General features: G+C 47.4%; 1 protein-coding gene across 2 annotated transcripts in view; it reads left to right on the top strand.

Moving 5' to 3' along the window:
- The window catches only part of ELP3 (elongator acetyltransferase complex subunit 3), a 117,711-nt gene that overhangs the window by 81,648 nt on the left and 15,747 nt on the right, over window positions 1–20,316 (top strand). For both annotated transcript variants that reach the window (XR_011336834.1, XM_069850670.1), the window contains exons 13-14: window positions 5,762–5,989; window positions 9,150–9,231. Coding sequence is in view for 1 of the 2 variants with exons in the window: in XM_069850670.1 (XP_069706771.1) it covers window positions 5,762–5,989; window positions 9,150–9,231 (310 nt within the window). In the remaining variant the exon portion in view is untranslated. The remainder of the gene's footprint in view (window positions 1–5,761; window positions 5,990–9,149; window positions 9,232–20,316) is intronic.

The raw sequence follows: 20,316 nt of genomic DNA, 5'->3' as shown, positions 1-20,316 counted from the left end.
GTTAGATCCGCCTTACTATACATGTATGCTGTGGCTAATAAATCATATCCTGGAAGTATGCTCTTCCTCTTCCTTTGGTGACGTTATGGAAGGACTGAAATGCTTGTAGAGTTTGTCCATCATAGAACAGAATCATGGAATGGTTTGAGTTGGAAGGGACCTTAAAGCCCATCCAGTTCCAACCCCCTGTCATGGGCAGGGACACCTCTCACTGCATCAGGTTGCTCCAAGCCCCATCCAACCTGGCCTTGAACATCTCCAGGGATGGGGCAGCCACCACTTCTCTGGGCAACCTGGGCCAGGGCCAAATGGATCCTAGATCTCCTTTACTTTCACAGAATTCTTTGTGCCATGCAGAGGTGCTGCCACCCCCGGCAGAGAGTTCAATCAGAATGACACTTACATGCTTCCCTTTCCTCTGCACAATGGGCACGTACCCATTTTCTAAATCTGGGGTCAGGCATTCTGTGGGTCAGTATAGATCCCTAACAGAGGTTGTCTCACTTTAGAAGCTCCACTGATTATTTAGGCTTCAAAGAGACTCACAGTTTGGTGCCAGAAGTTAAGTAGAGTGAATATCCTCCAAGTTAGTTATCTAAAAGATGTTCTTGGTTTGCAAATCAAAGATTACCAGGAGCCGTATTCTGTCTTTCTCCTGCTGATACGTGAATTCACATGGAGCACACTACTTCCTATCTTGCATAAAAGAAGGTAGAGTCCTCAGCACAGGAAAGGCACGGGCCTGTTAGAGCCCAGAGGAGGCCATGAAGATTATCCAAGGGCTGGAGCACCTCTCATTCGAAAACAGGCTGAGAAAGTTGGGCTTGTTTAGCCTGGAGAAGAAAAGTCTGCAGGGAGACCATAGAGCAACATCCAGTATTGAAAGGGGCTCCAGGAAAGCTGGGGAGGGGCTTATGATCAGGAAGTGCAGGGATAGGATTAAGGGGAATGGTTTTGAGCTGAAAGAGGGGAGATTGAGATGAGATCTTAGGCAGAAATGTTTTACTGTGAGAGTATTGAAGCCCTGGGCCAGGTTTCCCAGAGAAGTGGTGGCTGCCCCGTCCCTGGAAGTGTTCAAGGCCAGGTTGGAGGGGGCTTTGATGAGCCTGATCCAAAAGGAGGTGTCCCTGCCCATGGCAGGGGTTGGAACTGGCTGGGCTTTAAGGTTCCTTCCAACTCAAACCATTCCATTATTCTGAGAAATCTGGTATGGAAATGTATCATAATCTCACAAAAGCTATCTCATTCTTAACAGATCTCTGCCAGAACTGAGGCTGTAGGGACTCGTTTGCAGCCTTTGTGCTCTGCTCCCATTATCAAATTTGTGGTCATCTCACGAAATATCTTCCACTGAGATCTGTTGGCAGCAGTGCCAATCTAATTTAAATTGTAAATTCCTTGAGTAGTTAGCAAATAGCTTATCAAAGGGGTTTGAAAGCAACATTATGTTGAAAATTCCCTTTGTTAAACTCATCTGTCTGAGTGGTAGGAGGGTGTCGTTATGTAGCCTTAGCAATATCTATCATGACAGCAAGCAAGAGCGAGATTCTGTAGATGGGATAATTTTTCCTGTGCTTTAGACTAGTGACAAGTATGATGTTGTTCTTGGCTTCATGAGTAAACAACGCATCTTCTTGATAAGAGGATATCATGTCAGATCTGAAATAAATTAATCGCTTGCTGTAATTAGTTCTACTTTATGCAACTCCTTTCTTTTAAGGTTCAGTAACCTGTATGTATTTCTACAATGGCGATGATGTGTCTGGTTTTAGAAGACGATGATCTGAGGGCTGGAGCACCTCCCATACAAGGACAGGCTGAAAGAGTTGATGTTGTTCAGCCTGGAGAACAGAAGGCTGTGGGGAGGCCTTAGAGCAGCTTCTAGTACTGAAAGGGGCTCTGGGAAAGCTGGGGAGGGGCTCTTGGTCAGGGAGTGCAGGGACAGGATGAAAGGGAATGGTTTTCTGCAGAAAGAGAAGAGATTGAGATGAGATCTTAGGCAGAAATGTTTTGGTGTGAGGGTGGGGAGGCCCTGGCCCAGGTTGCCCAGAGAAGTGGTGGCTGCCCCATCCCTGGAGGTGTTCAAGGCCAGGTTGGATGGAGCTTTGAGCAACCTGATCCAGTGGGAGGTATCCCTGCCCATGGCAGGGGGGTTGGAACTGGTTGGGCTTTAAAATCCCTTCCAACCCAAACCATTCTGTGATTCTATGAAAAATGCTTTTTTAAGAAATCACTTGGAAGGAGATTCCTTGCTCGTCGCGGATTCTTTACGGCGCTATCTCTAAGCTGCCTTTTCAATTAGTGGCCTTTCTCTGTAGCAGCAGAAGTTATTTGGTTAAAGCTGCATAGTGCTACATAATAGCCCTAAAAAAGGCTGTAGTTAGTTGTTGCTGTGAAGAGACATTGGATTGACAGTTTTTGAAAGGCAAGGGGCAACGGCATCTGCGTTACGAACATGAACCTACATTGGTGTTAATGCAGAAACCGCTGTTCCTGCGAAGCAGAGGATTTGTATGAAGATAATGATCTCAATACAGAGCCTGAGGTGGAATGCGGCAGATTTTTAAGCTGGGTGTAGCTGCTTCAGGTCAGCAGAGGAATCTGCAACTGCGTTTTCTCTTTGTGCTGGAAACAGACTGTGCCAGACGTGTAATGAGATTGCGTACTGCAATGACAACCCACCCGGATGAGGGTTATCCTTACCCGCAGACAGAGTGGTTTATGGACATGGGACTGCACCAGTGGACCAGGAGGTGACACGGGCTGGCTTTTGCCACATTCACACTGATATCCCAGCAGGAAAAGGCTGTACATCTCATGAGTCCCTGGAAACCTTTTGAGGGTTTGATGTATCCTAGCACCCTCTGTGCCCTGGCCCAGGTTGCCCAGAGCAGTGGTGGCTGCCCTGTCCCTGGAGGTGTTCAAGGCCAGGTTGGATGGGGCTTTGGGCAACCTGATGCAGTGGGAGGTGTTCCTATCTGTGGCAGGGGACTTGGAAATGGATGGGCTTGAAGGTGCCTTCCAACCAAAGCATTCCACAATTCTATGATTCTAACAAAAGGCCCGATCCAGTAGGGACTTTCTGAGCAGATCAGTTTATCTGGTACTTGCTTATGATGCTATAAAAATGCACATAATATCAAGCCTCCTGGTGTAGGTTCCTGTAGTCTCACTTCATCTCTATCTACAAGTGGATGTCACCACCACAGGGCATGCAGTCCCTACTGGAGGACACACAATGGAGCCATGACTTCGTCCTCAAGAGAAACTGGGTGTTCTCCAACCTTGCCGTTTCAAACTCACAGTGTAGTAATGTTTAATAATTTCTGCTGGTTTTATGCATTACCAGTAAGCTTTAGAATCATAACAGTTGGAAAAGACCTCTGAGATCATCAAGTAACCTTTAACCCAAGTGATTTTCTACAAATGAAACTAACTATTGAATCTGGGTGTTTAAAAAAGCTCATGGTCTTTTCTTTTCCTATACATGTCCAATTTATTCGTGGCATTAGGTACCTAACGATAGATCTAACTAAGTGCATGTGAGCTGTCCTGGAGGGGAGTATCGCTCTTGGAGAACTTGGCACATCGGCAGACATCTGCTTGTGCACTTACCCCGTGAGCCGTACATTAGTCCTGAAATGAGCCTTGCTTCTCTAGCCAGTAAGGGTTTTAATTGTGAGCTGTGTTTAATTGTGAGGCTTCGTCGTGGAGTAGAGCAGGCAGGAGACACAATCCCTCATGGCTTTTCTGTAAACAAATCTTTAATTCATGGATTTATGAGTATTAGAGGATTTACAGAAGAAATACTGAAGTCCTCTGCTTTAATCTTTATAGTCCTGCTGGGGAGAGCGTGGGAAGGTATGTGGAGGGATCAGTCCTGCACTGAGCTGTCAGACTGTAGATGTTAGAAACAGCAGCGCAGTGCTGGTGAACGGGGGATCTCCTAAAGCTTGCCGTTCACATCTGAATTCCTACAGTGAAAGGATTCTCAGAGTGATGGGAGGTGGATCATAGAATCATGGAATGGTTTGGGTTGGAAGGGACCTCAAAGCCCATCCAGTTCTAACCCCCTGCGATGACAGGTACTTTCTAAATAAATCTGAAAGAATTCAGGTTTTTGTACTTCCTGATGCTTTCAAAGTGGGCAACAATCAGAGGATTTGCTTCCTGAGTACATTCCTGATCTGAACTAAAACCATCTGTAGAGCAAGTCCAGAGGAGGTCATGAAGACGATCCAAGGGCTGAAGCACCCAAGGATGGGCTGAGAGAGTTGGGCTTGTTCAGCCTGGAGAAGAGAAGGCTGCAGGGAGACCTTATTGCAGCCTCCAATATTGAAATGGGCTCCAGGAAAGCTGGGGAGGGGCTTGTGATCAGGGAGTTGCAGGGACAGGACAAGGGGGAATGGTTTGAAGCTGAAGGAGCAGAGACTGAAGTGAGATTTTAGGAAGAAATTGAGGGTGGGAAGGCCCTGGCCCAGGTTGCCCAGTAAATCCATGGAAGCTCCATCCCTGGAGGTGTTCAAGGCCGGCCTGGATGGGGCTTCGAGCAGCCTGATGCAGTGGGAGGTGTCTCTGCCCATGACAAGAGGTTAAAACTGGATGGGCTTTAAGGTTCATTCCAACCAAAACCCAAATGATAATAAAAATTAGCTGCCATTGGGTGAAATTTGCTAAGGTCTCACCTTGGTAGAAGGGAGTCTCACCTTAGATCCTGGGGCTGCTCTGTAATGATGGTACAGCAGGACTGTCTGAGAAAGAAGTTTTTTCTTATTTCTGTCCTGTTATCCACCACTTGCTCTTCATAGCTTCTAGGTGCTCTGCAGAAGTAATTTCTTCTACCTAAGCATGGTCTTTATTGTATTCTCTGCAGTCAGCCAACTTGCACTTCACTTTTCCCTTCCACTTGTGCTCTTCAGAACTGCCTTTGTCCAGCTTGTTGTTGAAAATTGGATTTGAGGCAAGTAATATGTTGTTATGGTCAGTTCTTAGGGTGCTTGTCTGGATGGTTTTGGTATTTTCATCACCGTCTGAATGAGTTAGAACACAGTTCCTGCAGATTCTGTGAAGAATGTGTAATTTATGGTGTGTTCCAAAAATGTTTAGGACTCAATACTCACTCAGTGCCAGATTTTTCAGATCCACTCGCTATTGCACTGTGCACTTTGCTCCTGTAGGTATATTCTGTGCATTTCTGGAACGAACTAGTATGATATAGGACTATACCTATATATATATAGGTATATCCTACTAGCCTGGTCCAGTGGGAGGTGTCCCTGCCCATGGCAGGGGGGTTGGAACCGGATGGGCTTTAAGGTCCCTTCCAACCCAAACCATTCTAGGATTCTATGATTCCTTGATCTTGCAGTGATTATGAAACTCTTGTACCTCAAGAAGCATGTGGGTTTGGGTTTTTGACTTACAAGCAGGTAACCATGTGGATTACCAGCCCTTCTGGAAAGCTTGGAATAGGGACAGAACCAATGTTTTGTCCCATCGGCAAATACATGTCCATTGAAGTGTCACATTTTGTGTCTTTAACACGACTGCAATAACCGCAGTTCTTATCCGGTACTGCTAAAATCCATCTAAAATTAAATTGGCCTTTAAGAAAGCACTTCATGTTTTCTCTGAATCATAATAGTTTATGGATCCATGAAATTGGTTTTCGTCTGTGCAATGTGTGCTTAAATATATTTGAAGGAGTTTTCCTTTTCTATTTTATTCTTTATATTCGTTATCGCTTCTTCTCTTTGCCCAGATTGAATTAGTCAGAAGAGATTACGTGGCTAACGGCGGCTGGGAGACCTTCCTGTCTTACGAAGATCCAGAGCAAGATATTCTTGTTGGACTTCTGCGACTGCGAAAGTGTTCAGAGGAGTCCTTCAGACCAGAGCTGAAAGGAGGCATTTCTATTGTCCGGGAACTGCACGTATATGGGAGTGTGGTCCCCGTGAGCAGTCGGGATCCTTCAAAGTTTCAGCATCAGGTACTCCAGGCCATCTTTGTTTTCCATCTCTGCCTCTTTTTTGCAGCCTGCTGTCTGCTCCCAGTTGCACCAGGGGAGGTTTAGATTGGATATTAGGAAAAATTTCTTCACTGAAAGAGCAGTGAAACCCTGGCAGAGGCTGCCCAGGGCAGTGGTGGAGTCCCCATCCCTGGAGGGCTTCAAAACATGTGTGGCCGTGGCAGTTTTGGACATGGTTCAGTAAGCACAGTGGGGTTGGACTGGGTGAGCTTAGAGGTCTTTTCCAACCTTTATGATTCCATGCTTCTATAATCAGAGAAGAATTTTGTTTAGTATCTGAGATTCACTTGGATTGTTGTCTGGTGCACTAGAAACAGAATTGAATTGTAGCCCGTTCTTGCATTTCGCCTGCTGAAATCATGTGGTGAGTCAGGGTGAGACCCAAGTCGCAGAATGGTTTGGGTTGGAAGGGACCTTAAAGCCCATCCGGTTCCAACCCCCTGCCGTGGGCAGGGACACCTCCCACTGGGTCAGGTTGCTCCAAGCCCCATCCAACCTGGCCTTGAACACCTCCAGGGATGGGGCAGCCACCACTAATCTGGGCAACCTGGGCCAGGGCCTCCCCTCCTTCTCACAGGAGAACAATTCTTCCCAAGATCTCAGCTTAATATCCTCTTTTTCAGCTGAAAACAATTCCCACTCATCCTATCCCTGCATGCTCTGAGAAGGAGCCCCTCCCAGCTTTCAGTAGGCATTTATTGAATGTGTTCTTCCTACCAAAGCAAGAAATCCAGCTTTAGTTTGAGATGTGTATCAGTTTGAGCGATGGTGGTGAGACTCCTGAGTAAAATCTCTTTGTTGGGTCTGACACTGTTTTGGTTCAGACACATTCATCAGGCCAGTTCACATAGATCTTAAAACATGGGAAGAGTGGAATGGAAAGCTGTGTTTCCAATTCCTTGCAGTGCATGAAAATGGCACATTGCTGCATGCAACACGCTGTGGCTTGCAGTGAGTAAAATGTGATTTACATTTTACTTCAGTACCTTGTGAACCTTTTGACTGAGCTTTAAAGAAGCAATCAGTTTGGCCTTTTTAGCAGAAGTGCTCAGGGCTGACGTTTTAAATTAACTTCTTTCTACTTATTAATCTGTCCCTGAGTGTGGGCATTGAGATGCGGTTTTGCTGGACGCTGGTGATGTGTGACCAGTAGTCAGTAACTGAAGCTGGGGGGAAGAGAGTGGGAAATGGATGTTTCCAGTATAGCATAATGAACACTTAAAACTTTCCAAAGGAAAAAGTGGCCATCCTGAGTATTTGAAAAACATATGAAAGGCAAAAAAAGAAAGCGAGAGAGGAGATCAAGTGAAAGTAGCCAACTACAAACCTTAAAATAGGCTACAAATTGAAATTTCACAGCGTATGGTGCACTATTGTTTGTTCAGAATAGTCAGTGCTCAAGAGGTTAATCAGAAAGCATTCTTCTTCACAGTTGTGGGGGTAATTTCTGATTAGAAAGACGCTTCAGAATGAAGAATTCGGTGTGTTATTTAAAATGCCTGTAAGTGTTAAATGCTTTTTTAGAATTAAATCTCATCTGCATCAGTGTCGCCACAGACTGGTTTTGTACATCTTGTCAGGAAAACAGATGAACAAAGAGCCGAGCATTATTCCTGCATCCTAATGTTAGGAGTAGATTCATCCAGTCAATTATTCCCAGATACATGGGAGAACAAAGTTGTTAAATAGAGCAGAAAGGCTCTTCCCCTATTTTGAAGCATTATTGGGATTTCATTAGCACTCCTGCTGTGCAAGGTTTCCAAATGTATATGGAGGCATGGATTTGATCCATAATTTTATCAAAGAATCATAGAATGGTTTGGATTGGAAGAAGGGACCTTAAAGCCCATCCAGTTCCAACCCCCTGCCATGGGGACACCTCCCAGTGCATTAGGTTGCTCAAAACTCCATCCGACCTGGTCCTGAACACCTCCAGGGATGGGGCAGACACCACATTAATCCATACTAACCTGTTCTTCTGCAATTCTTTTTGTTTTGATACCTTCTGTGTCAGGAGCTGAGCTCAGGAGAGCCGGACAGAACTTGAGCCCAGCCTAGGTCTGCAAGGGTCCCGCAGTGGTTTGTGGGTGACTCCAACAAGTGCCTCAATACATCATCCCAAAACGAGCGTGGAAACAGCTCGTGACTCGTGGAGGGGCTGTGGGAATAAAGACTGTGAGGGGCTAAGGCAGAATGTGTATCGGAGAAGTGGAGAGCTGCTGGGCCTGTCTCTGGGTCTTTAGTCGACTGATGTCCCCAGTCAGAATGGCGCTAGGATCCTTCTGCAATCTGCAATTTGCTAGCACGAGCCCAGGTTTAGCGAGGCAGGCATTGAGGTGGGCAGTTGTTGTTTAGGATTGGATATCTCGGTGGGATGGGCTCATCCAGCACCAGGATTATGGAATGCCTACCAAGCTGACTTATCAATGGGTTTAGCTTCATTCTATTCCTGCCACTGAGAAGCAGCCAGACACTAGAACTGCGTATGAAGAGAATCATAGAATTATTAAGGTTGGAAAAGACCTCTAAGCTCATTCAACCATCAGCCCAGCCCCACCGTGCCAACTAAACCATGTCCCAAAGTGCCACGACCACATGTTTTTGAACCCCTCCAGGGATGAGGACTGCAGCCTCTGCCCAGGCTTTACCACTCTTTTGGGAAAGAAATGGTTCCTAATATCCAATCTAAACCTCCCCTGGCACAACTCAAGGCCATTTTCTCTCGACCTATCACTTGTTACTTGGGAGAAAAGACCAACACCCACTTCCCTACAACCTCATTTCTGGCAGTTGTAGACATTGATGAGGTCTCCCCTCAGCCTCCTCTTCTCCAGACTAAACGGCCCCAGGCCCCTCAGCCACTTTTCATAAGACTTGTTCTCCAGACTCTAATAATTTCATGGTCAGAGAAACCTCTGATGGTGCTCCTCTGTAGAGCTTGGTGTCGGCACAACCCTCCTGTGGTACTCTCAATCTCTCCCCTGCAATAAGGTTTCAGTCATTCTAGTGTCGAAACCAGGGGACTTTTGGAACTCTTATACTAATGCTTACATTCTGACCTTGCTTATCATTTCTATTTTTACAGAACTTATCTTTTTTCCTGTTCTTTCTCCCATTGCAGGGATTCGGAATGTTATTAATGGAGGAGGCAGAAAGAATAGCCAAGGAGGAGCACGGGTCATGGAAAATTGCTGTTATTTCAGGTACCTTTCCTTTATCCCTTTATATATATATATATAAAAATAAATATATATCTTAATCTGAAAATAAACCCACTGCAGCTAGTGCCACTGCTGTGAGCATTCATCGTATTAGGTAGAAAATGAGCATCAGCAGATGCTTCTTGGTAATGGAGTCAAATTCCTTCGTGGCTTTGTCCAGACAAGGCTGTTATTTTAAGCAGCAAACCAGAGGACACGCTGCAGGGCACCATCCTGCCCTTAGTGCCGAAGGAGACCAACTGTGTGACCGTGGGTGTCTTCCTCCTCCAAACTCTGCACTTTCCGACCTCGCTGGCTTAGCTCCGTCATGGATTATTATTGTCGAGGGCTGCTTTCCAGAGCTTAGGAGGATAGAAAATTGCCGGCCTCCATTTTAGAGTCTTTCTGCAAGTGCTGTCATTAGGGCGGACAGATGTGCTTTTAGGATACATTAAGCATTATCATGAAGAAGGGAGCTATATAAGAAAGAGCTGCAGCCCTTTCACCTATTTCATTTTCAAGGCATTGTGACTAAGGAGAATGGCATCAGTTCATCGCGTGTGTGTGTGAAGTCAAGGTCAAGACTGCCTTTGTGCTTTAATTTATCTTATACTAGCAGTTATGGTAGCTGTAGAAAGCTTTTACAGGCGTGTAAGAAGAGAGGCTGGCAAATTATGTGGGAAGGGAACTCATGTTGGCATGAGATTAATGTATGCTCGAATATAGACCTGTTTAAAACAATAATAATCTGCTGCTGCCCCGCCGAAACCCATGAAAAGCAGAAAACCGCAGCTTTGATCACGGTGCTGAGCACTGAAGGAAAGAGCTGCTCTGTGTGTTTCCAGCTGTGTAATGTCCCTGTGTCTTGAAAAGCCACAGTGCACCGTGTCGATGAGTGGCCACGGTGTGAGGGAGGACAGTGTACAAGCAGTAGCCAAATGCTTAAAGATAATTCATAGAATGATAGAGTGGTTTGAGTGGGAAGGGGCATTACAGCCCATCCAGTTCCAGCCCCTGCCATGAGCAGGGACACCTCCCACTGCATCAGGTTGCTCCAAGCCACATCCAACCTGGCCTTGAACACCTCCAGGGATGGGGCAGCCACCACTTCTCTGGGGAACATGGGCCAGAGCCTCACACAACCCTCACAGGAAAACATTTCTTCCTAAGATCTCATCTCAATCTCCCCTCTTGCAGCTTCAAATCCTTCCCCCTCATCCTATCCCTGCACTCCCTGATCAAGAGCCCCTCCCCAGCTTTCCTGGAGCCTCTTTCAGAACTGGGAAACTGCTCTAAGGCCTCCCCACAGCCTCCTCTTCTCCAGGCTGAACAACTCTCTCAGCCTGTCCTCAGAGGGGATGGGTTTCAGCTCTTGGATCATCAGGAAGAAATTCTTCACGATGAGGGTGAAGAAGCCCTGGCCCAGGTTTCCCAGGGAAGATGTGGCTGCCCCATCCCTGGAGGTGTTCAAGGCCAGGTTGGATGGGTGTTTGAGCAGCCTGCTCCAGTGGGAGCAGGTCCCTGCCCATGGCAAGGGGTTTGGAACTGGATGGGTTTTAAGGTCCTTTCCAACCCAAACCGTTCTATGATTCTGTGATTCTGTGAATCTGGGGAGCCGGATAAGTCTGGAGTCATACAGGAGTCTCTGGCTGGTTATTTGCCACAGCCTTGGGTTGAAGGACAGCTTGGAGTTGGTTTGGAAATGCATTTAACTCAATCCAGATTGAGGTAAATAGAGAAGAAAGTATGTATGTGCAACATCCAAACCAAGCAATACGGTTACAAGTGGTTATGAAAAACAGGAAAGAACGAAAAACACCACCGTGTGACTAATCTGCTTTTAGTGTGTTGATGTTAGAAACGCCTCTCTCCTGTCCAGCTGATTTGCTGCCTGTCCTGATCAAGGTGGTATTCAGCATTTCCTGACATCTCAGGCTGTGTCCATTAGAGCCTCCCTCATCAGAATCCTCTTTCCTCCGTGGCAGCGTGTGTTCTCTGCCAGCGCCAATTTTCTTTTTGTCCAGACTCCCTGGAGGAGTTCAGGCATAATCTTACCCCCCTGCCTCTGCTTCCTTCCCACGTATAACCTAGTCAGGACTCTTCAAACTAACATCATTTCACTCTCCTGCATATGCAGACGTCCCCTTCGTTAGGTCAGGTGTCGTGTCTTGTGGTTGCCCGTTTCTGGTTTCAAGGAGGGCTGCAGCTCCTTCCCCCTCAGCAATGAGTCATATTTCAGGGTGAAGCGTTTGCATTTTTATGTTCTCTATCAGGCAGTACCTTAAAATCACTTGATAGAAACATGTAGACAAGTAACAAGTGAGTAATTCGCGCTTGCCTCCTGATTAAGATCGGTAGGACCATAATAATCAGGTTGGGGTGACTGATCCCGGCGTCGTTCTCCTAAGCAGCTGGGAATCCACAATCACAAGGCTGGGAATAGAAATTAAACTGATCCCACTTGCTTTCTGTACTTTCCACCAGGGAGAAAAGCGTTCATCCTAGTCCATGACTCATCTCCTGGTCTGTTGGTGCTGGAGCGCGCGGGCTCATGTGTGTGAGGAAATGGTGCTACTCTTGCCTTCGCCTTTTGCAGTTAGGCAGAAAAAGAAAGTTCAGAACTTAGACTCCTAGAATGGTTTGGGTGGGAAGAGACCTTTACAGGTCATCCAGTCCACCCCACATGCAGGAGCAGGAACATCTTTAACCAGATCAGAGCTCCATCCAACCTGACCTTGAATATTCCCAGGGATGGTGCACCCACCACCTCTGTAGGCAACCTCTGCCAGTGCCTCACCACCCTCAAAGGAAAAGAGTTCTTCCTTATATTAAGTCTAAATCTCCCCTCCCTTAGTTTAAAGCCGTTATTCCTTGTCCTGTCACATCAAGCCTTGCTAAAATGTCCCTTCCAGCTTTCCTGGAGCCCCTTTCAGTACTGGGAGGCTGCTCTAAGGTCTCGCTCCAACAGCTCCATGTCCTTCCTGCGCTAAGGGCTCCAGAACTGGTTGCAGGACTCTAGGTGAGGTCTCACGAGAGCAGAGCAGAGGGGCAGAATCCCCTCCCTGGCCCTGCTGATCTCACTGCTTTGGATGCAGCCCAGGATACAGTTGACCTTTTGGGCTGCAAGCGCACATTGCTGGCTCGTGTCCAGCTTCTCATTAATCAGCACCCTAAATCCTTCTCCTAAGGGCTTCTCTCAATCACATCATTCCCCATCCTGTACTGAAACTGCGGATTGCCCCAACCCAGATGTAGGACCTTGTACTTGGCCTTGTTGAACCTCATGAGATTCACCCAGGTCCACTTCTCCAGCTTGTCCAGGTCCCTCTGGATGTCATCCCAGCCTTCTGGCATTTCAAATGCATCTCTCAGCTTGGTGTTTTCTGCCGTCTTGCTGAGGTTGCACTCGATCTCGCTGTCTGTGTCATTGATGAAAATATTAAACAGTGCTGGTCCCAGTGTGGACCCCTGAGGGACCCCACTCATCACTGGGACGCAACTTCCTGAAAATAAACCCGATGCATCATCATTACCAGTTTCAAATTCACCCACGATGAAGAATGCTAAGTGGCAAGAAACTAGGCTTGGACATAAATCAGAGGTGACTGTCAGGGCACATTCAGCTCTCAAGTATCCTAATTTCCTCGTGTAAACAGCATTTTGGTCACCATAGGAGTAATAAATTACTTGAGTAATCGGCGTCTTTTAGTTCATATTGGATGTTGATTCATGGGCTGCCTCGGAGATTGCCAACTGTACTCAGGAGACCTGAGGCCGAGACGTAGAGGCATTGCTGGAAGGATTGATGGGCTTTGGGAGGGCTCCCTGGAGTTTTGCTTCCAGTGCTGGTTGGTTATTTTTAGAAATGCCAATCTTATTAGCTATTAATAAGAGAAGAAGTGGCCCAAGATAAGTGGAAATACGGGACCGTTAATGAATTGACTCTTTCATGTTTGTCTGCTTCAGATTGATGGTCTTCGAAAAAAAATTAATTAGGGGGATTTCGAAGAAGCCAAGGATAAAGCCGTGCTAGAGGATTGGTGCTCTGGAATAGCTGCTCTGTACAATCCTCTAGTTCTTAATGAACTCCAATTTTGAAGGTTTAATAGTGTAACAGCTTTAAAAACAGACTGGATAACTGTATTAACTGGGATTTTGGTGCAGGCGTGAAAAGGAATATTGCTGTCCTTAAGCAAGGACGCTTCTGTAAAGACGGCAAGGGTGTTCTGGTAGGAAGCTTTTTTATTATATACTATAATATATCTTACAGAGATTTATATATTATGTGGACTAATCTCTGTGTAATAAAGACCAGAGACTCCCACCTGTCCTGCATCTGTCTCAGCTGAGCAGTTTTGTAAAGCAGGAACCTATCTTGAGTTGTTAGGGATTTTGGATGGTCTTCACTGCAGGAACTTTCCTTAGAGTGGGCAGAGGAAGGACTGGTAAGACAAGCCTTACACAAAATCATAGAATCATCAAACAGTTAGGTTGGACGGGACCTTAAAGATCATCCAGTTCCAGTAAGCGGAGACTGAATGTATGGGGAAAGGTCCTTTGTGCTTCTACTTTCCTCAGCAACACTTTCCCCAGTCTTAACCCAAATGATCCCCAAGCTTATAAGCCCCAAACAACTAAAACACCCACAAATTCTCAAATAAATCAGGTAGGAAGTATTTAGAATCATAGAGGTGTTAAGGCTGGAAAAGACCTCTGAGATCATCCAGTCCGACTGTCAGCCCAACACCGTGTCCCAAAGTGCCGTGGGTACATGTTATTTTAACCCCTCCAGGGGTAGGGACTCCACCACCACCACCCTGAGCAGCCTCTGCCAAGGCTTCACCACTCTTTCAGGGTAGGATTTTTTCCTAATATCCAACCTAAACTTTCCCTGCCACAACTTGAGGCCATTTCCCCTCATCCTATCGGTTGTTATGTCAGGAAAGAGAGCAACGCCCACCTGGCTCCAACCTCCTTTCAGAGAGTTGTGGACAGGTCTCCCCTCAGCCCCCTCTTCTCCAGACTAAACAGCCCCAGGGCCCTCAGCCGCTCCCAGAACCCCTGGGCTCCAGCCCCTTCCCCAGCTCCATTCCCTTCTCCGGACGCGCTCCAGCCCCTCAATGTCCTTCTTGGAGTGAAAGACCCAGAACTGAACCCAGGATTTGAGGTGTGGCCTCACCAGTGCCAAGTTCAGGGAGACGATCCCTTCCCTAGTCCTGCTGGCCACGCCATTAAAAAATCATTGGAAATCAGATTAATGACAGAATAAAGGTGATTTCCATCCTAACGACTTGTAATACCCAGCAATATAAATAGTGTGGACTCAGAACTGTAAGCAAGAGCTGTTTTCCGGGGTGCACAAATAAATGTTGGTTTCTTTCATGCTAATCTTCTTCTCTGAATGGCACTGTTCTTGCACTGCCTACAAGTGCTAATCCTCCTTTTCAAGGCTGCACCGGGGGTTAAGGGCTTAAAGCTTGTTCTTAAGTGAGTTTGTGGAGTTATGGGTTTTATCTTTGCGTGTTTATAACCCAGAATGTGACACACGCTTGCATCCAGCTTTTCAACTGCTGCTTTAGCTGAGAACTCCTTCAGGCTTATGGCAGGCTTACCTCTGGTGGGCTGAGTTCTTCTGTAAAAGCTGGTGGGGAAAGACAAATGCTCCTCCCTGGTTCACCAGTCTTACCCAGCGATCTGGGTCGCATTCTGCACCTGCTCAGGTGCCATCACCATACTCAGAGCAGGGTGAGGACCTGTCCCTGTGTCACGAGCAGAGGTATTCGTGAGACAGTGAGCAGATGTTCCTCTAAAATCCCATCCAAGCAGGGATGTCCAAATGGATGCCATCAGCTCCTGTGCTGCTTCAGAGCGTATTTTCCTATTTTTTACCACTCTTAGGGAAAAAAAAATAAATGCCGAGTTTCCCAGCAGACTCTTTCTAAAGCATTTTGTTCTCCCTGCTGTTCTTGGAGCTGGGGAAGGGCTCCTTATCAGGGAGTGCAGAGATAGGACAAGGGGGATCGGATTTAAGCTGAAAGAGGGGAGATTGAGATGATATCTCTGGAAGAAATGTTTTCCCATGAGAGTGGGGAGGCCCTGGCCCAGGTTGCCCAGAGCAGTGGTGGCTGCCCCATCCCTGGAGGTGTTGAAGACCAGGTTGGATGGGGCTTGGAGCAACGTGATCCAGTGGGAGATGTTCCTGCCCAGGTCAGGGGGTTGGAACTGGATGGGCTTTGAGGTTGCTTCCAACCCAAACCATTTTATGACCCTAAGCGCGTTTCAGGTGAACCTGTCTTATCATAAGTCTCTTTGCTCTTAGTGTTGTTTAATTTATGGACAGAATAGGCAAAGGATGCAGCAGGATTTAACAGGCTTATAACGACAGTACCTAAATCCATGCAAGGATTCTTTCAAACAAAGGAAAATGTGAGTTCCCCTGCATGAGGCACCCAGGAGCCGTCAGAGGCGATGAACCGGGGAGCAATGCACAAAGTGAGCCAGGCTGTACCACAGCTGCCTCGTGGTCTGTCTAGTTAAATATCACTTCATTTAGAGGGGACCGATGGGAAAACTGCATTTAATCGACTGTGGAGTCAATGACAAACACCCTAGGAGTGCATGATGAGCATTTGCAAGCTGGGTTAGGGAGGGTGTTTTGGATTCTAGCAGCACATGGGGAGATTAGGGACATCCCGATGGGATGGGAAACGGTACCAGCCATGGATACTCTGGTTACATAGCATGCGTCACGCTGGAGTTCTACCTCTGGCATTGCCGCTCTGCGGATTCTCCGCTCTACTTAAAGCTTGGATGCTGGTGATTCTGGATGTTTTGGACCCTGGATGCTAAGATTGCAAGACACGTCCTTCCCCTGGAGATGCAGTCTTATACCTGGATGTTCGACTAAACCAACCAGAATTAAATATTGACAATAATGAGGCAGATTTGTGGCCTGCTTGCAAGGTGCAAGAGCCAGAAGTATGCTGCCTGCTCCTTAGCAGGAGGGAGGAGGTGCCCCCCCACCACCTAAATCAAAGGAAAAAAGCGAGTGGCTTGTTTATCATGAAGTCGTTGCTCATTTAAGGTAATTTTCTGCATGAGTGGTGCCTTTCTCCCCTTCTGATGTGAGGAGTATATTAGTATGCAGGCTCGGGTAGCTGAATGGGAGACCCTGGAGGCATCACTCCATTATTCAGAGCTCTGGGGAGGGCTGATCTGAAATGTCTGTTTTTCCATTTTCCAGCATTTGTAATTGCATGTGTGCTTTTTTTTCGCCTGTGTTGGTTTTTCTGGTGGGGTTATTTATTTATTTATTTTGCTTTTAGTTATACCTGCTTTGAATTTGCATCTTTCTTCTCCTTTGAAAAATGTAAATTACACTGAAACAATTTTCAACATGTTATTCCTCTGATGTCCACGAGAATCACAGGTTGCTGAATTTATCATCATTTCTTCCAACCAGGCAGTAGCCAATGCTTGAATTCCATGCTCAGGCTTTTTTCTCCTTTCGGTATGATGGTGCTATTCCAGTCTCTAACAAAGCATTGTATTCTGTTTCTCTTTTCCCATTCAATTCACTGACCTGTTTCTTTTTGAGGTGGTATTTTTGTGAGCTCTGTTTCGAGGCTCTACCTCCCGTTTCATGGTTTGTAGGTGTCAGCAGTGACCAAGGTCCTCGTAGAGAGTTGGTCGCATTCAGGGACTCAAGCAATGCCAGGATTTTGTCAGAAACTGCACAGCATCTCGAGGAATGAAGGTCAGCAGCATCCTGGCTTGGATCAGCCATGGGGTGGCCAGCAGGAGTAGGGAAGGGATTATTCCCCTTGCCCTTGGCACTGGTGAGGCAGGGTTGAGTTTTGGGACCCACAAGAAAGACCTTGAGGGACTGGAGCACATCTGGAGATGGGAAACGGAGCTGGGGAAGGGACTGGAGCCCAGGGGTTCTGTGAGCAGCTGGGAGACCTGGGGCTGTTTGGTTTGGAGAAGAGGAGGCTGAGGGGAGACCTCATCGCTCTCTACAGCTCCTGGAAAGGAGGTTGGAGCAAGGAAGAGGTCAGGCTCTCCTGAGTAACAAGGGATAGGACAAGATGAAATGATCTCAGGTTGTGCCAGGGGAGGTATAGATTGGGTATTAGTAACAATTTCTTTCCTGAAAGAGCGGTGAAGCCCTGGCAGAGGCTGCCCAGGGCAGTCCCCATCCCAGGAGGGGTTCAAAACCATGTGGCTGTGGCAGTCTGGGACATGGTTTAATAGGCACGGTGGGGCTGGGCATACAGTTAGACTCAGTGATATCAAAAGTCTTTTCAGACCAAACATTTCTTTGATTCTATGATTCTACCCTTGCAATCTCTGATTGCAACCCCTCCCCAGCTTTCCTGGAGCCCCTTTCAGTACTGGAGGCTTCTCTTCTCCAGGTTGAACAACCCCAGCTCTCTCAGCCTGTCCTCGTACAGGAGGTTCTTCAGCCGTCAGATCATCACCTTAATTAGCTCTTTCTGACCCTAATCTTGTAGCATGTACTTCCAACTGTGTCTTTAAAACAGCACCACTGATGTGTATGTGATATGCGTCATGCAAGAAATTCTGATGTATTTGAAGTCCTTGGTCCTCCCGCTCTGGAATGACATAAAGCTCCTGGCTGGGTGTGCTCAAACCAGCTCACACATCGTGGGTCTTTTGTGTTTCTCCATGCAGCAGTTTAATTGTTCCAATGTCATCCTCTCATTTTGGTGGTTACCTTTGCCAGTAGCGATGACCAGGGAGGTTCGAGACAGTACTTTACAATTACTTGAAGCACCTGAGCAACAGAAGACTGATACATTTCCTTTTTAAATCAGAGTCATAGGATCATTTGTTTGGAAAAGACCTCTGAGTTCATTGAGTCCAAACATAGCTGCTCACTACTGAGCACTTCATCTACCCATCTTTTAAATCCCTTCAGGGATGATGACTCCACCTCCCTGGGCAGCCTCTGCCAGTGCCCACGAACCCTTTTGGTGAAGAATTTTTTCCTGACATCCAATCTGAACCTCCTCTATCACTGCTTGAGGCCATTTCCTCTCATCCTATTGTCTTCCCTTGGGAGAAGAGACCAACACCCACCTCACTGCAACCTCCTTTCAGGCACTTGTAGACAGCGATGAGGTCTTCCCTCAGCCTCCCTTTCTCCAGGCTCAACAATCCCAGGGCCCTCAGCCATTCCCAGAACCTCTGGGCTCCAGCCTCTTCCCCACCTCTGTTCTCCTTCTCTGGATGCGCTGCAGCCCCTCAACGTCTTTGTTGGAGTGAGAGGCCCAAAACAGAAGCCAACATTTCAGGTGCAGCCTCACCAGCCCCAAGTCCAGGGGGAACAATAGTTCTGTAGTTACACAGCGTACTGAGAAACGTGGCAGAAGTGCTTCCCTGCCTCCTTTTCCAATAATCTCAGTGAACTTAAATGATGTGAATGCGGGTGCAGTTTCTGGAAAGTTCCCATCCCAAATATTCTGTTCTTTTAATGCATGCGTCATCTGTCAGAGCAGCCTAGGAAATCTGGAGGGAGGCTGTAATCAGCAGCTCTACAGAGACAGAGGGTGTGCGCGAGTAAGCGAGCACAGCGGCGCTGAGAGACAGCAGCACGCACACATTCAAGGTCGTTCATGAGGACTTGCTGCCCCTGGAAGTGTCCAGCCTCACCAGCCAAAGCCCAGCAGCTCATCCAAGGGAGGAGAAAGCATCACAGCCCAGAGCAGAGCCAGTGAACGTGAACACGAGCCAGCAGAGTGTCCTGGGATGCATCCAGCACAGCATTGCCAGCTGGTCACGGGAGGAGATTGTCCCGTTCTACTCTGCACTGGTGTGGCTTCACCTTGAGTATTGGGGGTAGTTTTGGGTACCACAGTAGAACAAGGATATGAAACTACTAGAGGAAGCCACAAAGTTGGGGAAGGGTTTATAGGGAAACCTGTATGAGGAGCAGCTGAAGTCACTTGGTCTGTTCAGCCTGGAGAAGGGAAGACTGAGGGGAGACCTCGTGCTCTTACAGCTTCCTCACAAGGTGGGGAGGAGGAGCAGGCACTGAGCTCTTCTCTCTGGTGACCAATGACAGGACCCAAGGGAATGGCAGGAAGATGAGCCAGGGGAGGGTTAGGCTGGCTATTAGGAACAGGTTCTTCACCAGAGGGTGGTGGAACACTGAAACTGCTTCCCAGGGAAGCAGTCACGGTGCCAAGCCTGACGATATTCCAGAAGCATTTGGACAACACCCCCAGACTCACAGGGTGAATATTGGGGTTGTCCTGTGCAGGGATGGGAGTTGGACTTGATGATCCTTGTGGATCCCTTCCAGCTCAGGACATTCTGTGATTCAGTTCTGCCTGGGCTTAGTTTTACTGCCGCTACCTTGAAGACTTGGAGCACAGCAAGCCAATACCTGAGCGGCCCTGAGCTGCCTGTTCCAATGCGCAGCTTAATAATAACTAAGCACAAGACATCCGTGCGTCAGAGCTCGCCTGCGTCCGGGCAGCCTGGCTTTACCCTGCACTCCTCCTGGCTCCGAGTGTGCTCTGGGTTGTAAATGCTTTGCCAGCTTCTCACCAAGTCCCTCATCTCCTGGTCCTCTTTGTGAGAAGTGTTGGGGTTGTGCCAAACTGACATCCTGTCCTGGCATCAAAATGTCTTGCTTTGACTCTGTGTGTAACATTGATATTCTTGTTGGAGCAGGGGTTTATAAAAGATACATCTCCTCCTGCTTTAGGGATAACTGCTGGCTTGGCATGTGCATTTTCAACGCTGTCAGTTCCAAACCTTAGTCGTGCTGTTCACCGCTGCTTCTATGCCCTGTGCATGTCTTCGGCACATGAAAGGCACTTTCCCCTAAACTTTACACCGTAAAGCACAGGTAGCTGCCTCCAACTCCACTTTCTGTGGACACAGCAGAGGCTGCTGCCTTCACTAACAGTGGTGTTTAACAGAGACAGTACATGGTTAGAGTCGTAGAATCACAGAATGGTTTGGGTGGGAAGAGACATTACGACTCATCCAGTTCCAATCCCCTGCCCTGGGCCGGGGCACCTCCAGGGATGGGACAACCACCCCTTCTCTGGGCTA

Source organism: Phaenicophaeus curvirostris, chromosome 2 (assembly GCF_032191515.1).
Source record: "Phaenicophaeus curvirostris isolate KB17595 chromosome 2, BPBGC_Pcur_1.0, whole genome shotgun sequence".
In the NCBI taxonomy this organism is placed as follows: domain Eukaryota; kingdom Metazoa; phylum Chordata; class Aves; order Cuculiformes; family Cuculidae; genus Phaenicophaeus; species Phaenicophaeus curvirostris.
Note: the sequence above shows the minus strand (reverse complement) of the source record. Positions and strands in the feature narration are given on the sequence as shown.